This window comes from Paroedura picta, chromosome 12, assembly GCF_049243985.1.
Source record: "Paroedura picta isolate Pp20150507F chromosome 12, Ppicta_v3.0, whole genome shotgun sequence".
Lineage (NCBI taxonomy): Eukaryota > Metazoa > Chordata > Lepidosauria > Squamata > Gekkonidae > Paroedura > Paroedura picta.
In genome coordinates, this window is record NC_135380.1 from 37,872,202 (window position 1) to 37,892,961 (window position 20,760).

Below are 20,760 nucleotides of genomic sequence, written 5' to 3' on the forward strand. Positions count from 1 at the left end.
ACTTGGTTGTTTGTTTTTATGCATCTGGTGGAGTTTTTGTTGTTGTTGTTGCTTTTAATTGCTCAGGAGAACAAAAACAGAAGGGTGATGGGGTTCCTCATCTCTCACATTTTGCTATATGTCAAAAACCTGAAGCTGAAGTTCAGCTGACATAAATCAGAATTAGCATAGGTTACCAGTGGAATAAGAATATTGCCCAGACAGCAGGATCAGGTGGCCCAAGGGAGATGGTGCCCCCAAGAGGTATCATCTAAGAAAATCAAACAGCAGGAAAGAGGAAGAGCCCATGATCCTCTGACTTCAACTCTGAAACTGCACTACACTCAGAACCTGCCAGAGCTGATTCAAGATGGAGGGGGCCCCGTGCAGGGAATTCCTGGAGCCCCCCTTCCTGCCCATTCCTCCCAGCTCCTGCATGTGCATCCTTCCCCTACCCCCCCTTGCAAGTCCTGCATCCATCCATGCTCACAGCTGTTTGTATTGCCTGCAGCCCTTTTTCTGATGTCACTGGGCAGCATGTGCAGCTGAGAGCATGGGTGACAAAGCACTCACAATTGAGCAGGCATGGAAAAGGCAGATAAGGGGAGGGGGTCTGCAGCAGTGGGCTCTGCCAGAAGTTCTGGGCTCTAGGGGTTGACCCACCCGTGGGTACACTGAAGCTGGCCCTATCCCTTGCTATAGTGACCCAATTAATCCCCAACATGCCTTTCAGCTGACCATGGGAAGCTGAAACACTCTGCCTTCCTGAGTTCTGGAGGCAAGCAGTCCTCAATTCCGATAAAATGGGGGGGGGGGGAAGCAGCAAAAAGGCAGTCTGCCCCGGGGCTGATGTGCACACTACATTCTCCAAATTGAGGGTGATTCCCGTGAGTGATGAATTAAGTGAGTGAGTCAGCCAAGCAACTTCCTTCCTTGAAGGTTTCATTCCAGGGCCAGCATAGCATGCTGCATACTGATATATGTTTAGACACGGGAGACCTAATCTGTAGCCTTTGGCAAGCTGCTATTTCTCAGCCTAACCTACCTCAGGAGGTTAGCATGGGGTTAAAACCAGGTGCAAATTGCAGTGTGTGGCTGTTTTTGTGCAGTCAAAACGATTTGTGACAATCCCCTGTGGCATGGGTTCAGCAGGAAGCACACATAACAGGGTCAAAGAAGCACAAGCTCCCAGATCTGAAGGGACTATAAAGCTAGCATAAGAATCTGGGCTTAAGTGAGCTCATTCCTGGAAGTATACAATTATTTTATTTGGGGGTATTTCTTCAGGCAAATACAGATCAGAGAATCTGGCCAGGTACTGGTGTAGTCGATGACAAATAAAGCTGATTTCTTCCGACTTTTTTTCCAGGTAGACTATAGTGAATACCTGGTGGTGAAGAGGGCTATAAAGTTAACTATTACTAACTTTCAGTTCCCTAGGGCTCTTTCTTGACTTTTGCTATGTTTTCCAGGACCATAGCAGGAAAGGGGAAGATGCATCCCTGCAGCCCCCTGACAAAAGCTCCCTAAGGGAAGCTGTACTGACTCATAATCAATCATTGCAATCCTTTTGCTAACAACATTGCATGGCAGATTTGCAACTTGCAAAGTTGTTGGCTTCAAATGTGAAGTCCAACTAAGTAAGTACTCTGCTTTCCCTATCCATTTCCCAGGGCACTGGAGGCAGGGAAAGAACAGTGACAATTTAGCAAATTGGGTTTCAGGATAGGGTGAACACTGCTGTTCAGTTAATCACAGTTGTTTGTTCCCTTTTGTGAAATTCTTCTGTGCATGGGCAGAGATTCAATATAATGGTCTGGCTGAGATAGAATCCATAGCTGAGAGAGGTTTGGAGAGTGTGCACTGACTTAGTCTTCAGTTGTTGCTCTGTTCCTGACTCCTGCTGCCTGAGACTCTCTGCTGTAGACCCTGATCAGATCCTGCCTGCTAGGACAAGAGTGAAGACAGCAGCTGGTATGACGGAACATTTTTTTCCCCCCAAGAAAAGTTTTCTTATTTTACTGTTAGTTGTTTTTTGGCCTTGATGGTTGGTAGATAGGTGGCAGAGGCCTCAGGCCTCCCCCTCCCCCCTTTGGCTTTCTTCTTAGATTTCTATTTCTTCTGATTGTGTGGCTTGCATTGTATTGTTCCTTGTCTTTTTGGCCTGGTGGTTGTGTGGGAAGAGGAGATCACGGACCTTGGACTTTTTTTGTTTGTTTCCTTTGGTTTTATGTTTTTTTAGGTTTAATTTATTCTGATTTTGGGGCATGCAGTTATTTTTGCATAGTTCACTTGTTGTTTGGGTCTGGTGGTAAGTGGGGGGCAAGGGTTCCTTCATTCGGAACTGGCTTAAAACTTGGCTAACAATCTCCCCACTGCCATTCAGAATTCACCTGCACCAAAAAACCTCTATGGAACCCTGTGCAGCACACATTCAATATCAGAGTCACCAGCCACCCCAAACCAAACGTGCGTGCTGAAATGAAAACAGCAGCACAAAACTGTTCTTCATATTGATGGGAGATGAAAGGGAGAGAGAAGGACAGTGAAACCTGTGTGCCAAACAGAAACCAGAAAAACCTACAGAAGCAACATAAATAATGAAGCTCATTTGCTGTGAAACATTATTCTTTGCAGGGGTGGAAGGTGGGAAAGGGAGAGCTAAGGCTCGTCCACTGAGGCAGTGATGGTTCCAGCTGAAAGAGGAGGATCAGGTAGAGATAACCCTCTCCCTTTCTGAGCCCTTCCTGGGCCCACTCTGCACACATTGGTTAATGCACTTTAGAAGTAGATTTTCCTGTTCTGCATGGGAAAAGCCAGTTGCAAAAGTACATTGAAAGTGCATTATCCTACACATGCAGAATGAGCCCTGGAGAGATAAAGGTTTCTCTAGGGGTTGCCCTTGGATTTGGAGGAAAACAAAACATTACTGGGCTTGAATACTGAGCTGATCTTGGCTCAGGTGGCTAGCAAGTACAGTGCCTCCACAGCCTGTAATTTTGAGTGTTCTGCAGTGCTTCTACTCCTTCTGCCAAAAATTAACCTGCTGGGATTCTCTGGTGCGACATCAGTTAGAGATGTTATGTTTGTACTGCTGCCACATTGGCACAGGCTTCTGTTGCTGCTGTACTATTGTACTGATTCTGTTGTTCTCACGATCCCCTCCCCCTCCCTCGGATTGTGAGCTTGACATCAGTCCTGTTGAGCTGGCATTTGCCACAATGGCACTGGGGCCTGCTATCCTTGCAGAAATGCCCCCCCCCAACAGTTTCTACTTCAGGGTGTCTCAGATCTGACCTTAGTCTGGTTAGATTTTGGCACTGCAGTAGTGGCACTGGTTCTGCTTCTGGCCTTGAAAAAATGACCCCCCCCCCCACACACACACACAAATTCAGTTTCCACTGCAGAGATTATCTGGGGCATTCTACTGTGTTTGTATTGCCTTGCTATTTTCCACCATTGGAAACAATTGAGGATGGGGGACAACTTTCTTGGGTGCCCATAGAATAGAACCCCATTGTCCAGTATGTTTTAAACTTTTGAGGAAGGGATGCAGCATCCAGTTTCTTGCTTCGACCTCAACTCCCTCCCCCAAACCACCGAGGATAGATTTGCCATTGACTTCAGTTGTTCCCGTAAGATAGAATGGATTTTTAAAGATCAGGGTTCCCAAATATTACTGAATCCCAATACCATGCCAGTATTCGGATTTAGAAATATCATGAAATACCAATATTCTTGGGGTCCAAAATCCATCCATCCCTCCATTCCCACATACCTATATACAATTCTATACTGCTACACAAAATATGGATGTCAACATCGGAGTACTTCGGAAATCTCAAGATGACAAAGAAAGCCTATTTATTATGAGGGCTTTAATGACCTATCAAAACCTAGAGTTGAACAACAACAGCTATTATTATAGCCCTGCTCATTGATAACAAGGTAGTGTGATAGAGTGTATAACTAGGACAACCAGGATTCAAATACACAATGGCCTTCCGTCAGTCACACTGTCTACCATAATGCATACCTTCTTTACTGGGAATATAAAATTGTGGAGAGGAGAACCACATCATGCTGCTCGGACCTTCCTGGAGGAAATGCATGATAAAAAATTTAGACAAGTGGAATGCTCTCCTTGCATGCATCTGAGCTGCAATTGCTGGGAGCCAATAGCACAGAGCAGGGGGACCTTGATGCTTTGCTCAGGAGACTCCTGAAAAGATCTACCTGGCTGATGTTGCAGCAGAACACTAGACTAGATGGAACTTGATTTTGACTCAAAGGAGCTGCTTTTATGTTTTGTGTAGATTCTGATGCTGCCACCACTGGATGCAAAAATATAATCCAGGACGAAACCCCCTGCAAACCATTATCCCAGCAGAACCGCAGTTGTCCAAACACAGGCTGAGGTCCTTACCATCTGCAATGAAATGTTCAGGAACATGTAGAGTCACCTTGACCGTCAGTGGACAGGAGAGCTGAGTGCCACACACCATGGCCAAGATGCAGGAGCTCACTGCAATTAACGTCAGTGCTGTCTTGTTCATGGGACTCTTGAGGGAACCTGCACAGACCAAGGGGGGGGGGGGGAGAAGGAGAGAAAAGGTGAAAAGGATGCTCATAGACATTGGCCACAGAACAACCACACTTCAGGGAGAAAAGGAAATAAGCAATATGGAATAAAAGGGGGTGCTAAAATGAAAACTTTCAGACTAGAATCTTCAAACAATTTATCAGGACTCTGCTACCAGCCAATGTGAGGCTGTCGCATCCGTCCATTTGATCATAATGTATTTTCTGAAACTTCGTGTTGTAGATCAGTGGTCTCCAACCTTTTTATCACCGGGGACCACTCAACGCCTTTTACTGAGGCCCGGTGGGGGGGGGGGGTAGTTTACTCCTCTACTCTCAACCACTGCCCTAACGCTCTCTGATCGCTATGGTAATGTTTAAACATCCCTTAAAAATAAGATACAGACACGCCACAACAATCAACTTAAGGAACATTTTATTGTCATGGAAATTTTAATTCATGAGAAGGTGTCCTTCGGGGCCCACCTCCAATTAGTCGAAGGACCACATGTGGTCCGCAGCCCACAGGTTGGGGATCGCTATTGTAGATAACTGCCCGAACTCCTCCACCAGGCAAAAGGGAGCTTCCCCCACACCTCTGATATCCCCTCCATGGCCTGAAGCAGCCTGACCTCTCTAGGGAGTTTAGCTTGTTATGTTGTTATTGTTGGGATCACTGAAGTTGTTGTTTAGAACCACTGTTGGATTGTTATTGTTATATATTGACTATTATTATTATTATTATTATTCAATTTATTTGTTGTATGTTGACTCTTTCCATGTATGATGTTGTATGTAAACCGCCCTGAGCCATATGGAAGGGCAGTTTAGAAATCAAATCAAATCAAATTAAATAAATATGGTTGTTATCCTGTGGTTTTTGGACTGAGAATGACACTCTTGGCCTTAAAAAAGGTAAAGGTAAAGGTATCCCCTGTGCAAGCACCGAGTCATATCTGACCCTTGGGGTGACGCCCTCTAGCGTTTTCATGGCAGACTCAATACGGGGTGGTTTGCCAGTGCCTTCCCCAGTCATTACCGTTTACCCCCCAGCAAGATGGGTACTCATTTTACCGACCTCAGAAGGATGGAAGGCTGAGTCAACCTTGAGCCGGATGCTGGGATTGAACTCCCAGCCTCATGGGCAAAGCTTTCAGGCGGCTGCCTTACCACTCTGCGCCACAAGAGGCTCTACTCTTGGCCTTACAGCAGACCAATTAACAGAGAATGCATGAAAAGGATTATAATTATAATTATTATTATTATAATGGGTGAAAAGGTGGAATTCCTGGGGCAGATGAGGAATCTCAACAACATACGCATCACTGGAGGAAGCTAGTTCCAAACTGTGGCTGTTTAGCCCATGCAAAAGGCAGTGGGGCCAGCTATCTATGGAAGCGATGCACCACCACTGCTGCCAGAACAATGCTCATCAGTCGGACCGTGGGCTTTAAAGTCTGGTGGCTGGGGAAATGGGGGGGGAGGAGCAGCAGCGACAGCAGAGAGACAGGCTGACAGCTGTGGTGGAGACAGGGAGGCTGCAAAAACTGTGAAAGGTGCAGAGACAACGAAGAGCCAGCCATGGGTGGCTGAGAGAAACCTGACATGCTGCCAAAGCTAATTCCAGGTTGGGAAGGAGCAGAGAGACTGGAACAGAGGAGGTGCACTCAGGCAGCTATCAAACCCTATTCCTAAATAGCCGAGGGAAGGACCAGCTAAATACAGGGGTGGGCAACTGTGGCCCTCCAGGTGTTCATGGACTACAATTCCCATGAGCCCTAGCCAACTGGCCACCCCTGGGCTAAAAGAACCTGAAAAACAATGGGGGGGGGACAAGGGAAGGCCCTTCTCACCATGGGAAGGCACAAAGTGTAGGAATGGCTGTGGGCTAAGCACTGCAAGAGCTATTTAGGTGTGTTTATACAAGGCAGGTGGCCAGGGAGGATCCTGAGAGGGTTGTCCTTATTCACAAGTGTACAAGGTCCCCAGTCTAAGGCCACAGCGAGGAGTGACAGGCAGTTGTGCAGGAGCTACACAGCCACACTTTTAAACAGGAAAAGCTTTTGAACTAGGCCTTCCGCCAATGAAGAGTGCACTTTTTGCAGCTTGCTGTTCCCACACCAGAAACCCCACTGAACATATTTACTTATTATTTATTTACTTTATTCATAGCCAGCCTTTCTCGCTGGGACTTAAGGCCGATCGCATAATATAAAAAAAATGCAACCAGACAGCGTAAGGAAGCCAACAAACAATGCAACGCAGGTTGACAGAAGTTAGAAAAACAATGGAATCTAAAAAGGTACCCAGCAGGATATATATAGTAAATAATGCGGAAAATGGAATTGTAAAGGTAGAAGACAATGCAAGTGGGAGCAGAATAAAAGGTTCCAAATCAGAAATCTTTATCGGTATATAAAACTATCACAAGAAAATTGGGATAAATAAATGGCCAGGTCAAAGTTGAATAAAGTCATAGGATGCCTATAAAGAACCCAAAGGACAATAATAAATATTCAGCAAGTGGCCCCTAACCCTTATCCAGATGCAACTTCATGGCACTGATAAATGGTTTGAATGATGCTGGAATTTTCCTGCACTTTTTATTCCTCCTGAACCATTCCATTATACTGCAGTCCTATTCCCTTTCTAAAGATGCCCTCTTGACCAATTCTGTTTCATGCAGTCTGCAGAATGAGGGATACCCAAGTTTTCAGCTAACCAGTCATTCACCATCTCTTTCATTCTTACTAGCCTCAACAAAGAAACACTGATCAAATCCATAACTCGAAAATTAAGCTTCAATCAGTACCTTATAACAACTCTTCCTTTTGTGTGTAGTGAAGGATCTAATTTACCCCATTCAAAATACTTGGGGTTAGGGAAAAAAAACATTTGACTAATTTTATAAGTAAATACACAAAGACAGCTAATTCAGTTTCAATGACATAGTCCAGCAAATTTTTACAACCAAAAAGTCAAACTGTGAAAATTTGGAGCAAGAGATCAACAGAGAGCTGATATATGGAAGTCCATTTACATAAAAGAAAATATACAACCTATCATGACTTAGAATCAGAATCAGATCTTTATTACACTCATAGACCAGCATAGACAAAATGAATAAACAATCAGAAAATAGGAAACAGGCAGCAAAAAGCATAAAACTATTGAAAGCATAAGTTGACAGAAGTGGACTGCAAGGCCGACCACATGACCCCTGCCCCTCATGGCTACTTAAAATGGCTGACAAAAGGATAGGGGTTCCCTCCAGGAGATAATCAACCCCTCCCTCTCAGTGAGAGAATTCTTGGAGGGACTGAAAAGGCAGTGGTACACCTGTTGGTGAAGAAACCATCCCTGGACCTATGGGAACCCAACCAACTACTGACCCGTCTCACATCTCGCATTTCTGAGGAAAGTAGACCAAGTATCAGCTTCAATCCTAGATCCATCCCACTCAGGGTTCTGGCCTAGCCATGAGGTGGAAACAGTGCTGGTCCCCCAGATAATCTCTGCCACCAGCTGGATTGTTATGTGACAGCAGCATTAGACATAGCTGACCATGATCTCCTAGCTTGCCAACGCAGGGATATGGAGGACAGCTCAGCTCTCCAATAGCTGATCTCCTTATTCAGGGATCGCGGACAGAGGGTAGCAATTGGAGGGAGACAACTAAGCCACTGCCAACTCACTTGTGAAGTCCCACAGAGAGCAGTCCTCTCTCCAAACTTATATTCAACATATTTATGCATCTTCTTGCCCAATGGATGCAGAGGTCCAGAACTGGGTTCTATCAATATGTCGGTGCCACCCAGCTGTTCCTCCTGATGGATGACCACCCAGATTCACCCCCAGAATTGTTAGCCAGATCTCTGGAAGCAGTGAGATGGCTCAAGGAGAGTCGCTTGAAGCTTAACCCTTCAAATATTGGCAGTGAAGAAGCAGATGGTCCATTGTTTCTACATGTCCAGAGCCACAGGGGCACTTCTCAGCAAAAGGAATTGCCTCATGTACAGCTGAAGGAAGGGCATTGCAGTAAGCTCTAGTAAATGTCCTCTGATGACTAGGTGCCTCAAGATTAGATAAATAGACCATGGGGAAGGTTCGATATCTATTGCATTCACTAACAATAAAAGCAGAGTTATGTCTGTAGCTTGATCATAAGCCTAGCATGACTTATCATTGAAATGCTAAATTTTTCTGCAGCCCAAATATCAGCTATTGTGAGGAGGTAGCACACAAAAGTGCTTTTAATAAGTGATAAATACACAAAGAAATACTGTGTGTTTCGGTTTCAGTAGATATGTAAGTGCTGCCATGACACAGACAGTTTGGCAACCCCACCAAAGAGCATTCAAGGCAAGCAAAAGCAGAAGTGGTTTCCCGTTGCCTTCCTCCCAGAGCCTTCCTTGGTGATTTCTTAGGGTTTTGCTCACAGCATCTGGATGACTAGCAGCACTTCCCCTCCATCATATTCCTTCCTATAAAGCATCTCTAAGAAGTCCCCTAAAAATATTTGCCTTCACAAATATTGGTGTTTTAACATACCCCTCCAAAGTATCTTAATTTAAATACTTTATTTTCTTTTCTGTTTTTTTCCCCAAAGAGCCATGCTTGAATTCAGTTGCAGACCTGTGTTCAAGGTTGTTTGTTCAAATTTGAGAGGCCTCTCTGTATCACTGAATCCTGCCACTCTACTGAATTCTTCAGAGGCATCATTTCCTTAACTACAGAAGTTGAGAGTGATGGGGTATCAGAGTCAGGCCGTCCTACCCTAGCAGAAGTGCCACAATTTTGTACCATGTTCCCTCTTGAATCCTGTCTGGCACCGAGGCGTCAGTCAAGAGTGCTTGAAAAACAAAACAAAAAGGCTTCCTGATTTTGGTTAATTGTCCTGTGACTGATAAATCCCTGCCATGATTCTTATCAGCCCAAATGGCCTAGGCCAGCTCAATCTCATCAAAGCTTGGAAGCTAAGCAAGGAAAGTACTTAGATGTAAGTCCACAAGGGAACATGGTGGCAGCTATGCAGAGGACAGCAATCAGAAAACTACCTTGCTCTTGCCTCAAAAACACCAAAAACATCATGGGGTCACTGGAAGCAGGTTATGACTTCATGGCAAAAAATCCCCCCAAAACCAACAACCTGAGTATTCAGTATGATTAGACACAGAAGAAAGCCAACTTTTGCATGTGAATCAGATAATTCCCCCCCCCCCATCTCTGGACTGAATTCACAAAAGGACTCTTCACATATGTGAGATGAAATGTTTTTTGACAGGCAGAAGAAAGACTCTGCAGAAGCCAAACCTGATCCCAGAATAACCCCAGCATTAGAGAGGCTTGAGGGTCATGTGGAGCTCCCCCCCCACACACACACACACCCTCTTTGGGCCATCTGTCTAACATCATGCATGCCAAAATTCTGACATGTCAGAAATAATTCAGAAGCGGCAGCACTTCTGAGGTTACAAAAGCCAAGGTGCACAAAGATCCAATGGAATATCATCCTGCAGTTGGACTTCCATCGGGTCCAAAAGCAAAATTTCACTAGGCTTTTAATGAAGTCGATTTAAGGGAGGAGGGGAGAGTGAGAGAGAGAAGCTTTATGATGTATAAGATACACTGGCGTAGGAGAACAGTAGTCCACATCCCCACCACATAAAGTCCACACAACTAATCAAGGAAGGGCTCTTGGCTCTGGTCCAGAAGGCCAGCCTCTTATCTTTGCAAAAGTGAAAGAAGCAGAGAAAGTGGAAATAATCAGGAAACGGGAATGCCACACAAACACCAAGTCCTCTTTTGCTTCAATAATTGGGTCGATCCTACAGTTTCAGCACAGTTGGGGTCAGAGCAGAGAACGAGCCATGCCGTTTTGAAAGTTATGGTGAAACGTGTACACCAAAGCCACAGACATAACTGTTTCGGGAAAGTAAGGATTTCAAAATTGGAACAATCAACTAAGCAGGCTGACCTTAAGCGCTGAATAAAGCGTGCTGAAAAGTTGGACAGCTCCCCACGGTCTAGAAAGGGAAGCCTAAATAGAGCAGACACATTCCTTTCAAAGTACGGAAAGAGCATGCGCACACAGTTAACCCCCCTCCTTCCTCTCCCCACAAAATCATTTACACCAAGATGTGCCACTCACTTTTAATATGGAAAAGTGACCAGGCAGGCTACTTACAGCTGTCTTTCTACATTTCAAACTTCTCTTCCAAAGTCTGAAAAGTACCATCTTTCTGTTTGTTTTTGCTTTTTTAAAACCCTCTTCTCAGTTTGCTTAGAATATATGATTAATGGTATGCAACTCAAAGAGGTGGGCAAAATCAAAGCGACTTTTTACATCTTGGCGAGGCCCCTTTTAACATCAAAGCAAAAGTGAAATCAGTCTCACTTTGCAAATGCTGTTATTCTGGTCTTGGATTTCATTCTCTTTGCTCTTTGATTTTGTCCAGGTCATGGTCTCCATATGTTTCAACTTTATAGCCAGCAGCACTGGGGGTCAGTTCTTTCCTTCCCACCTGTGAATAACTGGGAACATGACAACACCCTTGAAATTGGTTAGAAGCAGGAAGCTTTTATATCATGTCTGTGTCACCCTTCCTCTATCACAGAACATAAAACCACAAATATAGGATTTCAAGCAGGTCTCCCATTCAGGCCCAGAGAGGTTAATAGCTGGTTAGAGATCAGCCAACCACATTCAGTTTCCACCTCAATTTGCTTCTCAGCCATTAATTTTGAACTCACTTAAGACTTGGGGAGAGCCTCTTGTGGCGCAGAGTGGTAAGGCAGCCATTTGAAAGCTTTGCCCATGAGGTTGGGAGTTCGATCCCAGCAGCCGGCTCAAGGTCGACTCAGCCTTCCATCCTTCCGAGGTTGGTAAAATGAGTACCCAGTTTGCTGCTGGGTGGTAAATGGTAATGACTGGGGAAGGCACTGGCAAACCACCCCGTATTGAGTCTGCCATGAAAACACTAGAGGGCGTCACCCCAAGGGTCAGACATGACTCGGTGCTTGCACAGGGGATACCTTTACCTTTAAGACTTGGGGAGTGGCTATTTGCAATCCACTCAACCTAAGTGCGGTGAACCCTTTTGTGATACCTTTTCATTTGCAGGGTTTTGGCTTTGGCACCCAAATTTACACTGACTCTGGATATATAGAGTATATTTAGTGATCATGACTAATAGTCATTGATGGACCTATACAACATAACGCTGTCTACCACAATGCTTTTTAAAAAACACCTCAACCAGCAATCATATGGCCTCACAGTGTGTTCCATTAAGTTATACAACCAAAAACTATGACAAAGAAATGTATTTTATCCATCACGTTTACTGGGTGTTTATGAGAGCTACTTGTCAGAACTACTACCCTGTTCAAGGGGCTGCGACACAGCTAAAATAATCTAATCTTCTCCATGCAATTTAAACAAAACAACCTCTCTGCCATTTTCGGCCACAACACTTTCCTTGAAGATCACTTACCCATTCACAGAACAATCCCTTTCATGCTGCATTTAAGCACGCTGGGAGACAAATTATTTAACGTAAGATCTTTAAAAAGACAAAGGAATGGGCACTTTGTGATATGGTGAGTAAGTAAATATCCTGCAATTGTTTTAAAGGTGGGAAGCAGATACCAATTCATGGATGCCCCATAAACTCACAGCTGGAAAGAGGCAGGTAAGCCACATGATGTGACTGGTTTATGGGATGGGGTGAGAGAACCAAGGAGAACCAAGGCTTTTGTTTGCATTATGTCCACCCTCCCCATGGAAGATTTACCGGAAATGTTTGAGGGTTGGTAGATAAACATAAATTAATTAAAGTGACCAGCTTTATATTAACAATGTATTGGAGCAAGACTCTGAAGCGAGAATTCCTATTTATTTTGCTTTGTTTTTAAAAATATAAAATAAAAGGCGGAGACATGAAAAGAAAAATGACAGGCAAGCATGCCTTCATATTAGGATAGGAATTTTATCAGGCCATCTCTTCATTCTCCATCCAGTTAGGTGCCACTTCATTAGACTGGAAAGAAAAATGGTTTCAGAAACAGAACCTGCCCTTCGTGAATGGTAATCCTGGAAATGCAAGCAGACCCAGCCTTGGTCAGAAGCCAGCACCCAGAGCCATTTAAATGCACTCAGGACTCCTGGAAGGCAGACAGAGCAGAACAGCTCTATCTGAACGGGCTAATTGCTCTCAAAATGTTTGCAACTTATGTAGAAGAGGAAGGAAAGCTATTATCTGTAGGTGAAAAGGTTCAGCAAAAGGGAACAGAGAAGGACTCGTCACTAACTCTCTCCAGGTGATCTGCCCATCCCTCCCAGAATCTAAGCAATTCCAGTTGGATCAAACCTATAATACAGAGTGCTGGTTATAAAAAAAAAATGCCCCCCAAAGTCTTGTCATAGCCTCCCTCAGCAACTAGAACTCTGAGGTATACTTCCTCTGAACGCAGAGGTTCTGCTTTGTCATCATGCATAATAATTTTGATATGACTATTTTCTTTCATGGAATTGTCCAATTCCCCTTTAGAGGCAAGTAAATTAGCAGTCACCGATGCAAACTGTTATAGCAAGTCTCATTAAGTTAATTAAGTATTGTGTAAGTAAATTATTTTCTTTATCCTAAATGTACAGGCCATCAATTTTACCAGTTGCACTGCATTCTAGTACTATGTAGGAGAAAAACAAAGTTACCTCTATACATTTTCTTCAAATGATGCATATGTGGATGAGCAATAGGGTTGTGAGTGTCCTACATAGTGCAGGGGGTTGGACTAGATGACCCATGAGGTCCCTTTCAACTCTATGATTCTATGATTCTATTATGTCCCTCCCAAGTATTCTCCCACCCCCATACTAAAATGCAAAACCCACAAGCAGACCTTCCTTGCAAGACAGCACCCTCTTGGATAAGATGTGACCAGAATGCTACACTGTGCTCCCAAATACTCCCTTTTCATTCTACTACAATAGAAAAGTGACTGATAGAATTATTCCATCTCTGCAGATATTGCTTTGATTACTGGGCGATATGCACCAGCACATGTGAATTTATGACTCCTTTAAAACATCAAGTGTCAAGCTTCCTACAAGTATACAGTAATAAATCAATGCCATATGAACAGTTGGGAAATCAGCTGTTACCCCCCCAAAAAAATCCATAAATAATAGATGACCCAGTTTTACCAACTCTCAACTATAGCCACATGTGGGTGCTCAGACACTTGGCAATCAGGCTCTTCACCACTTTGAGAAGGCACCGTAACAGTCAGAGATTTCATGATAAAATCACACCTGAAGATAAAAGGTAAAGGTAAAGGTATCCCCTGTGCAAGCACCAAGTCATTTCTGACCCTTGGGGTGACGCCCTCTAGCGTTTTCTTGGCAGACTCAATACGGGGTGGTTTGCCAGTGCCTTCCCCAGTCATTACCGTTTACCTCCCAGCAAGCTGGGTACTCATTTTACCGACCTCGGAAGGATGGAAGGCTGAGTCAACCTTGAGCCAGCTGCTGGGATCGAACTCCCAGCCTCATGGGCAGAGTTTCAGACTGCATGTCTGCTGCCTTACCACTCTGCGCCACAAGAGGCTCTTCCTACCTGAAGATATCAGGATGCAAATACAGAAATCAGCTGAAAGGCAGAATGGGTTCCTAGACTGTTTTAGCGCAACATGACAAAAATCTGCGCCATTCTTATTAGTGTGCCAGATACTCACTTATGAAAACCTCCTGGCACATGACAACCTGAAAGATCACAGCATCCTTCAAAGAGTGGGGATGGGTGGGAAAATGCAGACCTATTGAGGACTAGCCTCAGGCCAGTGGAGTCTCCTCAGAAGAAGAGCTGAACAGCAAGACCTCAGCCCAGCCAGAATCGCAACAGGGTAAGACGGAAGGACAAGCCGCTCAAGACTCACTGCTGGAAATGCCTGGAGGAGCATCTCAGCCTTGCAGCCCACCCCATGATCTTCAAGCTGTCAGCTCATCAGAGACACCGGCAGAACAACGCAGGAGGCATCTTAGAAGAGAACCGCAGACTAAAAGACACAGTGCAGTTACTGGCCCATTGCCACTTGCTTGAGATGGATGAGTCTTCTCAGGAGGAGAGCTAGTATCTCTATGAAGAACTATTTAAGGGCTGCAGGGATGGCGGACAGATGTGGGTGCAATTGTGTACAGTGCTTACTGTCACTCACCTTGTTTGACTACTGGTCCTTCTGAGCTCGAACTGGACTGGTTGGATTTTGATTCTTGGACTGCCTTTGCCCGACTGCTTTGAACTCTCAAGTTTCTTTGACTCTGAGTTCTAACTGGCTCTGCTTTCATTAGCCAACTACTCCTGTTGTAACTTGATAACTCCGGACTACAGCCTGAACCAGCACAGGACCCAAAAAACCTTGAGCAACTTGGCTAGATCACAAGTAGAGATGCCAACATCTCAGCAGGGAGAGTACCTGAGAAGAACCAGGAAGTTCATGATTCTCAAGTCTATCCTCTGCCTGCTTAACCCATCCCCCCTTTTATGGTCAGGCAGGTACTTGTTAATATCACTTTGCATTTCAGGTAGGCTCTGTATCTCAAGCATTTGTTAAAACCAGGAGAACATGTCAATCTATTTAAAAACTAATTACAGATTAAATCTGTTGCAGAACCAGGGCAGGGGATGCTGCCAGACTTTTTACTAATAAGTTTGCACCATCCCAGCTTGCAGCTGTAAGGCTTCTGGTGAAATTCCAGAATCTGACCCCCAACTGAATAATAAATTCAGCCGTTCTCTGCTGTAAGTAAATTTCCAAAACATGAAACATGCCCTGTTCTCAGTAAATATACTGAATATCTACCATATTCAGTCCTGTTACTGGCCCATTATGCACGGAGTGGAAGATCCACATACGGGGTGGAATGGCGGTGGCTAAAATCACCAATTATGCACGCTGTAGGCGGAAACCAGGTGCACAGTCAACGTATGTCGCCAAAAAAGCCGCGTTAGCGAGATGCGGAAGAAAGTGGAGCTTCCCGGGACCAGGGCGCAACCAGAAGTGGCTCCAGAGTAGCCGCGTGCATAATCGGATACGCTGGGTTTGGCCACTATTGCGTTCCGTCCCGTGCATAAGCAGTTTGCTTCACTTCTTCCTCCTCCAGGTTCTCCATGCCGCCGTTTCAGCGGCTGTGCATAATAGGCCCATGTGAGTCCCTAGAAGCCATCCCTCCACAGGCCCCCCACTAGAAGAAACAGAGTCAGCAGTCAACGAGGGTGTGCCACAGCCAGTCACATTTGCCTTGAGTATCCCAACAGATTAGAATGAACTCAAACAAGCATTTTACAAACTTCTATGTTGTGGTCCCATTTCTTATTTGTTATCCCCTCTCCAAGGAGGAAGCATGAGCACACATGGCATTTCCAAACGGCAGTACGGATCTATTTGAACAGATAACGTTCCATCTTTTAACCTTCAGTCATGCACTTGCGCATTTTGTTTAAACAACTAGACCAGGGGTAGTCAAACTGCGGCCCTCCAGATGTCCATGGACTACAATTCCCATGAGCCCCTGCCAGTGAATGCTGGCAGGGGCTCATGGGAATTGTAGTCCATGGACATCTGGAGGGCCGCTGTTTGACTACCCCTGAACTATACCCTCATATTCCTACCTGCCATCAAGGGCATCCATAATGCATGCTAATTCTCATGCAGTTTCTTCACAGGCCATTTCTCTGTTAGCCTACAACCTGCCTCATTTGCTTCAAACATGCATATAAATTGGGCCCTCCCCCCCCCCCCCGACACACACACAAAGAAAAAGGCCCTACACATGCCAAGGGCAAACTTTTCATAACACTAGGAGCAGTCTCATAAATCATATGTTTTATCCCACCACCACAGTAAAAAGTCTCCAGTCTTCAAGCACATAGCAGATGCTCCATTGCCTTTCTTCAAAAAGTCCTCCAGGAAAGAAGATTCTATGGCTAAATAATTTCCCCTAGAACTTTCTTCCATTCCCAGATGTGTAAGTATTTAGAAAGCAGTTGTAGAAATTCGGTGTTAAAGTCTTATCTGGTTATAAATCAATTGTCCTTTGTTCTTTCTGTGAGTGGGAGGATAGCTGTCCACCTCTGTCATAAAGCATTCTGATATTTCAAAAGGGAAGAAGAACATTTTACAAAAGGAGACATTGTTGGTATTCTATAAAGGTCAGCCTGATTATACCATAATCTGTGTTCCACATTCAGACACCAACATGTTTCTTATATACAGAACAGCATTTGAAGTCACTGACTCCGACAATAGCAAGAGGCAGAGCGCTTTATAAACAAGCTCCAAAAATTGCAAATGCACTCATACAAGAAAAGGATGCACTGATAAGACTAACACCCAAAACATAAACTACAGCTAATGTACAGCTTGTGTACAAATATATCAATAAATATGGAAATACAAATATTAACATAATGCATATACAACACCAAGGAATTGATATTGATTACAGAAAGCTGGTCAAGAACCTGTTTTGATCGACCCTTCTTCAGAATTCAGGAGTCATGAAATCAATGACCATAATCCATAGGAATAAACATCCTAGATCACAATGCTGTAACAACTACCTATGGTTCAAAGCCATATTTAGTCAATTAAGTCCAAGACACCCACACTGCCTTTGTGTTCATTCTTAATTTGCTTTTCAAAGAAAGAGCTGCAAAACAAAAACCCAGAACAAAACAAGAAAGATATTTAGCTAGCAACAGAAGCCAACAAACAAGAGGGGGAGCTGCAAGCATGCCAAGAGCTTGTAAAAAGTCATCTGAACCTTCCAGCTCTGATCTAGCAGATGAAAGCTGCTACCTGTTTTTTCAGCCCTCCAAGATCACCTGAGAGGCAAAGGTGCAGACTTAGAACAGAGCTGCAGCCTAAAATGAGTTTATGGCTAGATGTCAGCAACCTGCTACGAATGATGATGAATCATTGCAGGATTAAGACTGAGTGGCTGCTATTTAACTATAAAGCCTCTTGAGGGGCTTTGTGAGGTGTGGATGTATGTAAGCTACATGATGATATCTTGCTTGAATTCTGAAAGTTTTGTCTTCTTGCACCAGACTATTGTGCTTGTCCAATCTCTGGAATTCTGAATCCTGGACTGAAGCAACTCTGTATCTTGTTTCCCACTTCAGCTTTTGATATTTGGAAGAATGGTGAAGGTTGCTGCAATTGGAAACCCAAACCTGGCCAGATCATTACACAGGAGATGGAAGGGGGAGGGGAAATAAACCCATAAAAATCTTCTGAATGTCACTTGAAAATTTTTTGTAGCAACGATCCCCTCCCCTTTTCTAAATAACCATAAAATTAGACCAGTCTCTGGGTTTCAGTTCATTAGCAAAAGCATGTGCAGAATGTCTCCAGCCAAAGGGATAGCCAAATAGGGATTAAAGTTATGAGAAAGCCAGAAGCAGGACACACTAAAAAGGCTTTTTTTTTCTTTTCTTTTTTTTAAGCTGGCACTGCCACCTTTGTTTCAATTTGTGGAAATCAGCACCTGGAACCTGAGCATAGGAATATAATTTAAAGATTGGTCACCTAACCAGAATATTCAGGGCATATGCATTGGCAACAGTAGTGTTAGACAACTTTATCCCTTTAAAAAAGGGCTGTGCAAGCTCTGGAAAGCTTTAGAAATCTGCACTTAAAGCACAATGTGTATTATCAACCACAAACTCACACTGTAGAATTAAGAAGAATCACAAGGGACAGAGCTTGCTGCTAGCAGGAAGCAGAGGCAGATACTACACTGAGGGGGGAAATGTCCAAACTCATAGGTCACTGGGGAAAAACTGACCTTCTGGAAGCTCATCCTACATGCTGCTCTCCAGCCCCACGTAGCAGGCATTTGATTAAAAGCTGTTTACTTGCAGCCCATACTGTAGAAAGAGTCTCACTCCCGACTATTTGTTTGTCACATTTCTAGGCTACCACTCCCAGTCAGCCAGCTCACAGTGACTAACAACATGCAAACGAGGAATGAATATAACACCCTAAAAACTCCCAACCTTCTCACGCCATCAGCCCCCTTCCCCCAATTGCTGGTGTGCCTCCAAAGCAATGGTGTAGCCCATTTGCTGGGAGCGCTGGAGGAGGACTAGATTGGAATTAGATGGCCTATATGGCCCCTTCCAACTCTATGATTCTATTCTAGGGGCAGCTTTCCCTTCCCCATCCACCCAGCCTCAACCAAATGCCTAGTGGAAGAGCTCCATCTTGCAGTCCCTGCAAAGCCTATTTAGATCCATCATGGCCCTAAGTTCTTCCAGAAGCTCATTCCACCAGGCAGGAGCCAGGGGCCTACTAGGGCCAAGGACCACCAGTCTGTTGGCAGTTGCAGAGTACAATGCTCAGAGTATAAACCCAATCTCATCAGATCTTGGAAGCTAAGTAGGGCAGACCCTGGATAGTATCTGGATGGGAGACCTCTAAGGATTTGGATGGAGTGTCTCCAAGAAACATTAGAGGTTATGCGTGGAGACAGCCAATGCCAAAACACTTCCACACATCCCTTGCCTAGCTGTCCAATAATCCTCAGAACTTACGATGAATATGCGATTCTCTGGACCTCTACGGGCTGCACTCAGTATTCTGGATGCCAGTCACTGCTTCAGCTGACTGTAGTACACCTCCGTTTTCTCAGTTGTTGATGTTTGTCATACCCTGGCTTACCAGAGCCACAAATTAGGAGCCAAAGACCAAGCATCCTTGGGATCTCTCCAAAGATTTACATATCGGGCTAGCAGGCCTGCTTCTATATCTAAAAAAGGAGAGGGAAACTATACTCATGAATAAGCCTAGTTTTTCAGCACCTTTTTTCACACTGCAAAGAAGCCCTCCTCGGCTTATATGCGGGTATATACAGTGACTGTATGAGCCTCTTGTGGCGCAGAGTAGTAAGGCAGCTGACATGCTGTCTGAAGCACAGACCATGAGGCTGGGAGTTCAATCCCAGCAGCCGGCTCAAGGTAGACTCAGCCTTCCATCCTTCCAAGGTCGGTAAAATGAGTACCCAGCTTGCTGGGGGGTAAACGGTAATGACTGGGGAAGGCACTGGCAAACCACCCTGTATTGAGTCTGCCATGAAAACGCTAGAGGGTGTCACCCGAAGGGTCAGACATGACTCGGTGCTTGCACAGGGGATACCTTTACGGTGACTGAAATAAAAGCCTGCTCCAGCCAGCCAATCGTTGTATTGCCTTTTGCAAGCTGAGCTTGCTCTGGCAGCCTGTAGGACATCAACAGTTTGACTGAGGGACTCTGATCTTTTTTTTTTCCTTTTGCCTTCACTTCTTCCTCTTCTTAATCACTTCTTCCAAACTATTCCTTTGGTTGCTGTGGGTAGGGCGTGTTTCTGGGCTGCTTTGGGATTTACTATTTATTTCTCTTAGTGTTTCTTCTTTTATCTGGGGGGCAGCATTGTTTGCCTTTTCTTCTTGGGGTTGTGTTTCTTTTAAAAGTATATTTTTACAGTTCTTTATTTCAGTGTTTTGTTCTAGGGGGGCACTGCAGTTGTAGTTAGAGTTGTCCATTCTCCCAGTTCAGTAGCTGTTGTACTAGGTTGCCAACTTCAGGTACTGTTGTTCTGCTCTGGTTTGCTGGCCTGGGGAGCACTGTTTGGTTCTCCTGCCAGAGTTGTTCTCACAGAGCAGTTCTCTCAGAGCTCTCTCAGGCATCAAGAGAGGAAGGGAAGGCAATTGTAAGCCACTTTGAGCCTCCTTTGGTTAGTGAAAAGCGGGGTACAAAAAACAGCAGCTATTCTTACTGACATTTCTGCATTTATTGGGGGGGGGGATGCTGGAGGGGAGAGCCTGTGATGATGAAGCATTTCCCACCCTTGGCTTATATGCAAATCAATAAGTTTGCGCTGATTTTGTGATAAAATTAAAGCCCTCAGCTTATATGTGGGTTGGTTTATATGCGAGTATGTAGGTAGTTCTTATAGCTGCCTCCTAGATGATTCCACTTCTGGCTAGCTTTTAAAGGAACCCTCAAACACTGTCACACACTATACTATAGCTGGAATGACTGTTCTCACTCACTGCAATGGACATTGTGCAGAATGTGCTTTCAAGTCTGTGGATTCCCCAGGTCTATATACAATCCTACTTCTTTTATTGGCATGCTGCCTTTCTGCACTTACAG

The 20,760-nt window shown here is 44.6% G+C and overlaps 1 protein-coding gene across 7 annotated transcripts in view; it reads right to left on the reverse strand.

The window, feature by feature from the left end:
• The window catches only part of ASTN2 (astrotactin 2), a 754,634-nt gene that overhangs the window by 416,039 nt on the left and 317,835 nt on the right, over nt 1–20,760 (reverse strand). For all 7 annotated transcript variants that reach the window (XM_077305065.1, XM_077305063.1, XM_077305067.1 and 4 more), the window contains one exon: nt 4,406–4,552. In XM_077305065.1, coding sequence (XP_077161180.1) covers nt 4,406–4,552 — 147 coding nt within the window. The remainder of the gene's footprint in view (nt 1–4,405; nt 4,553–20,760) is intronic.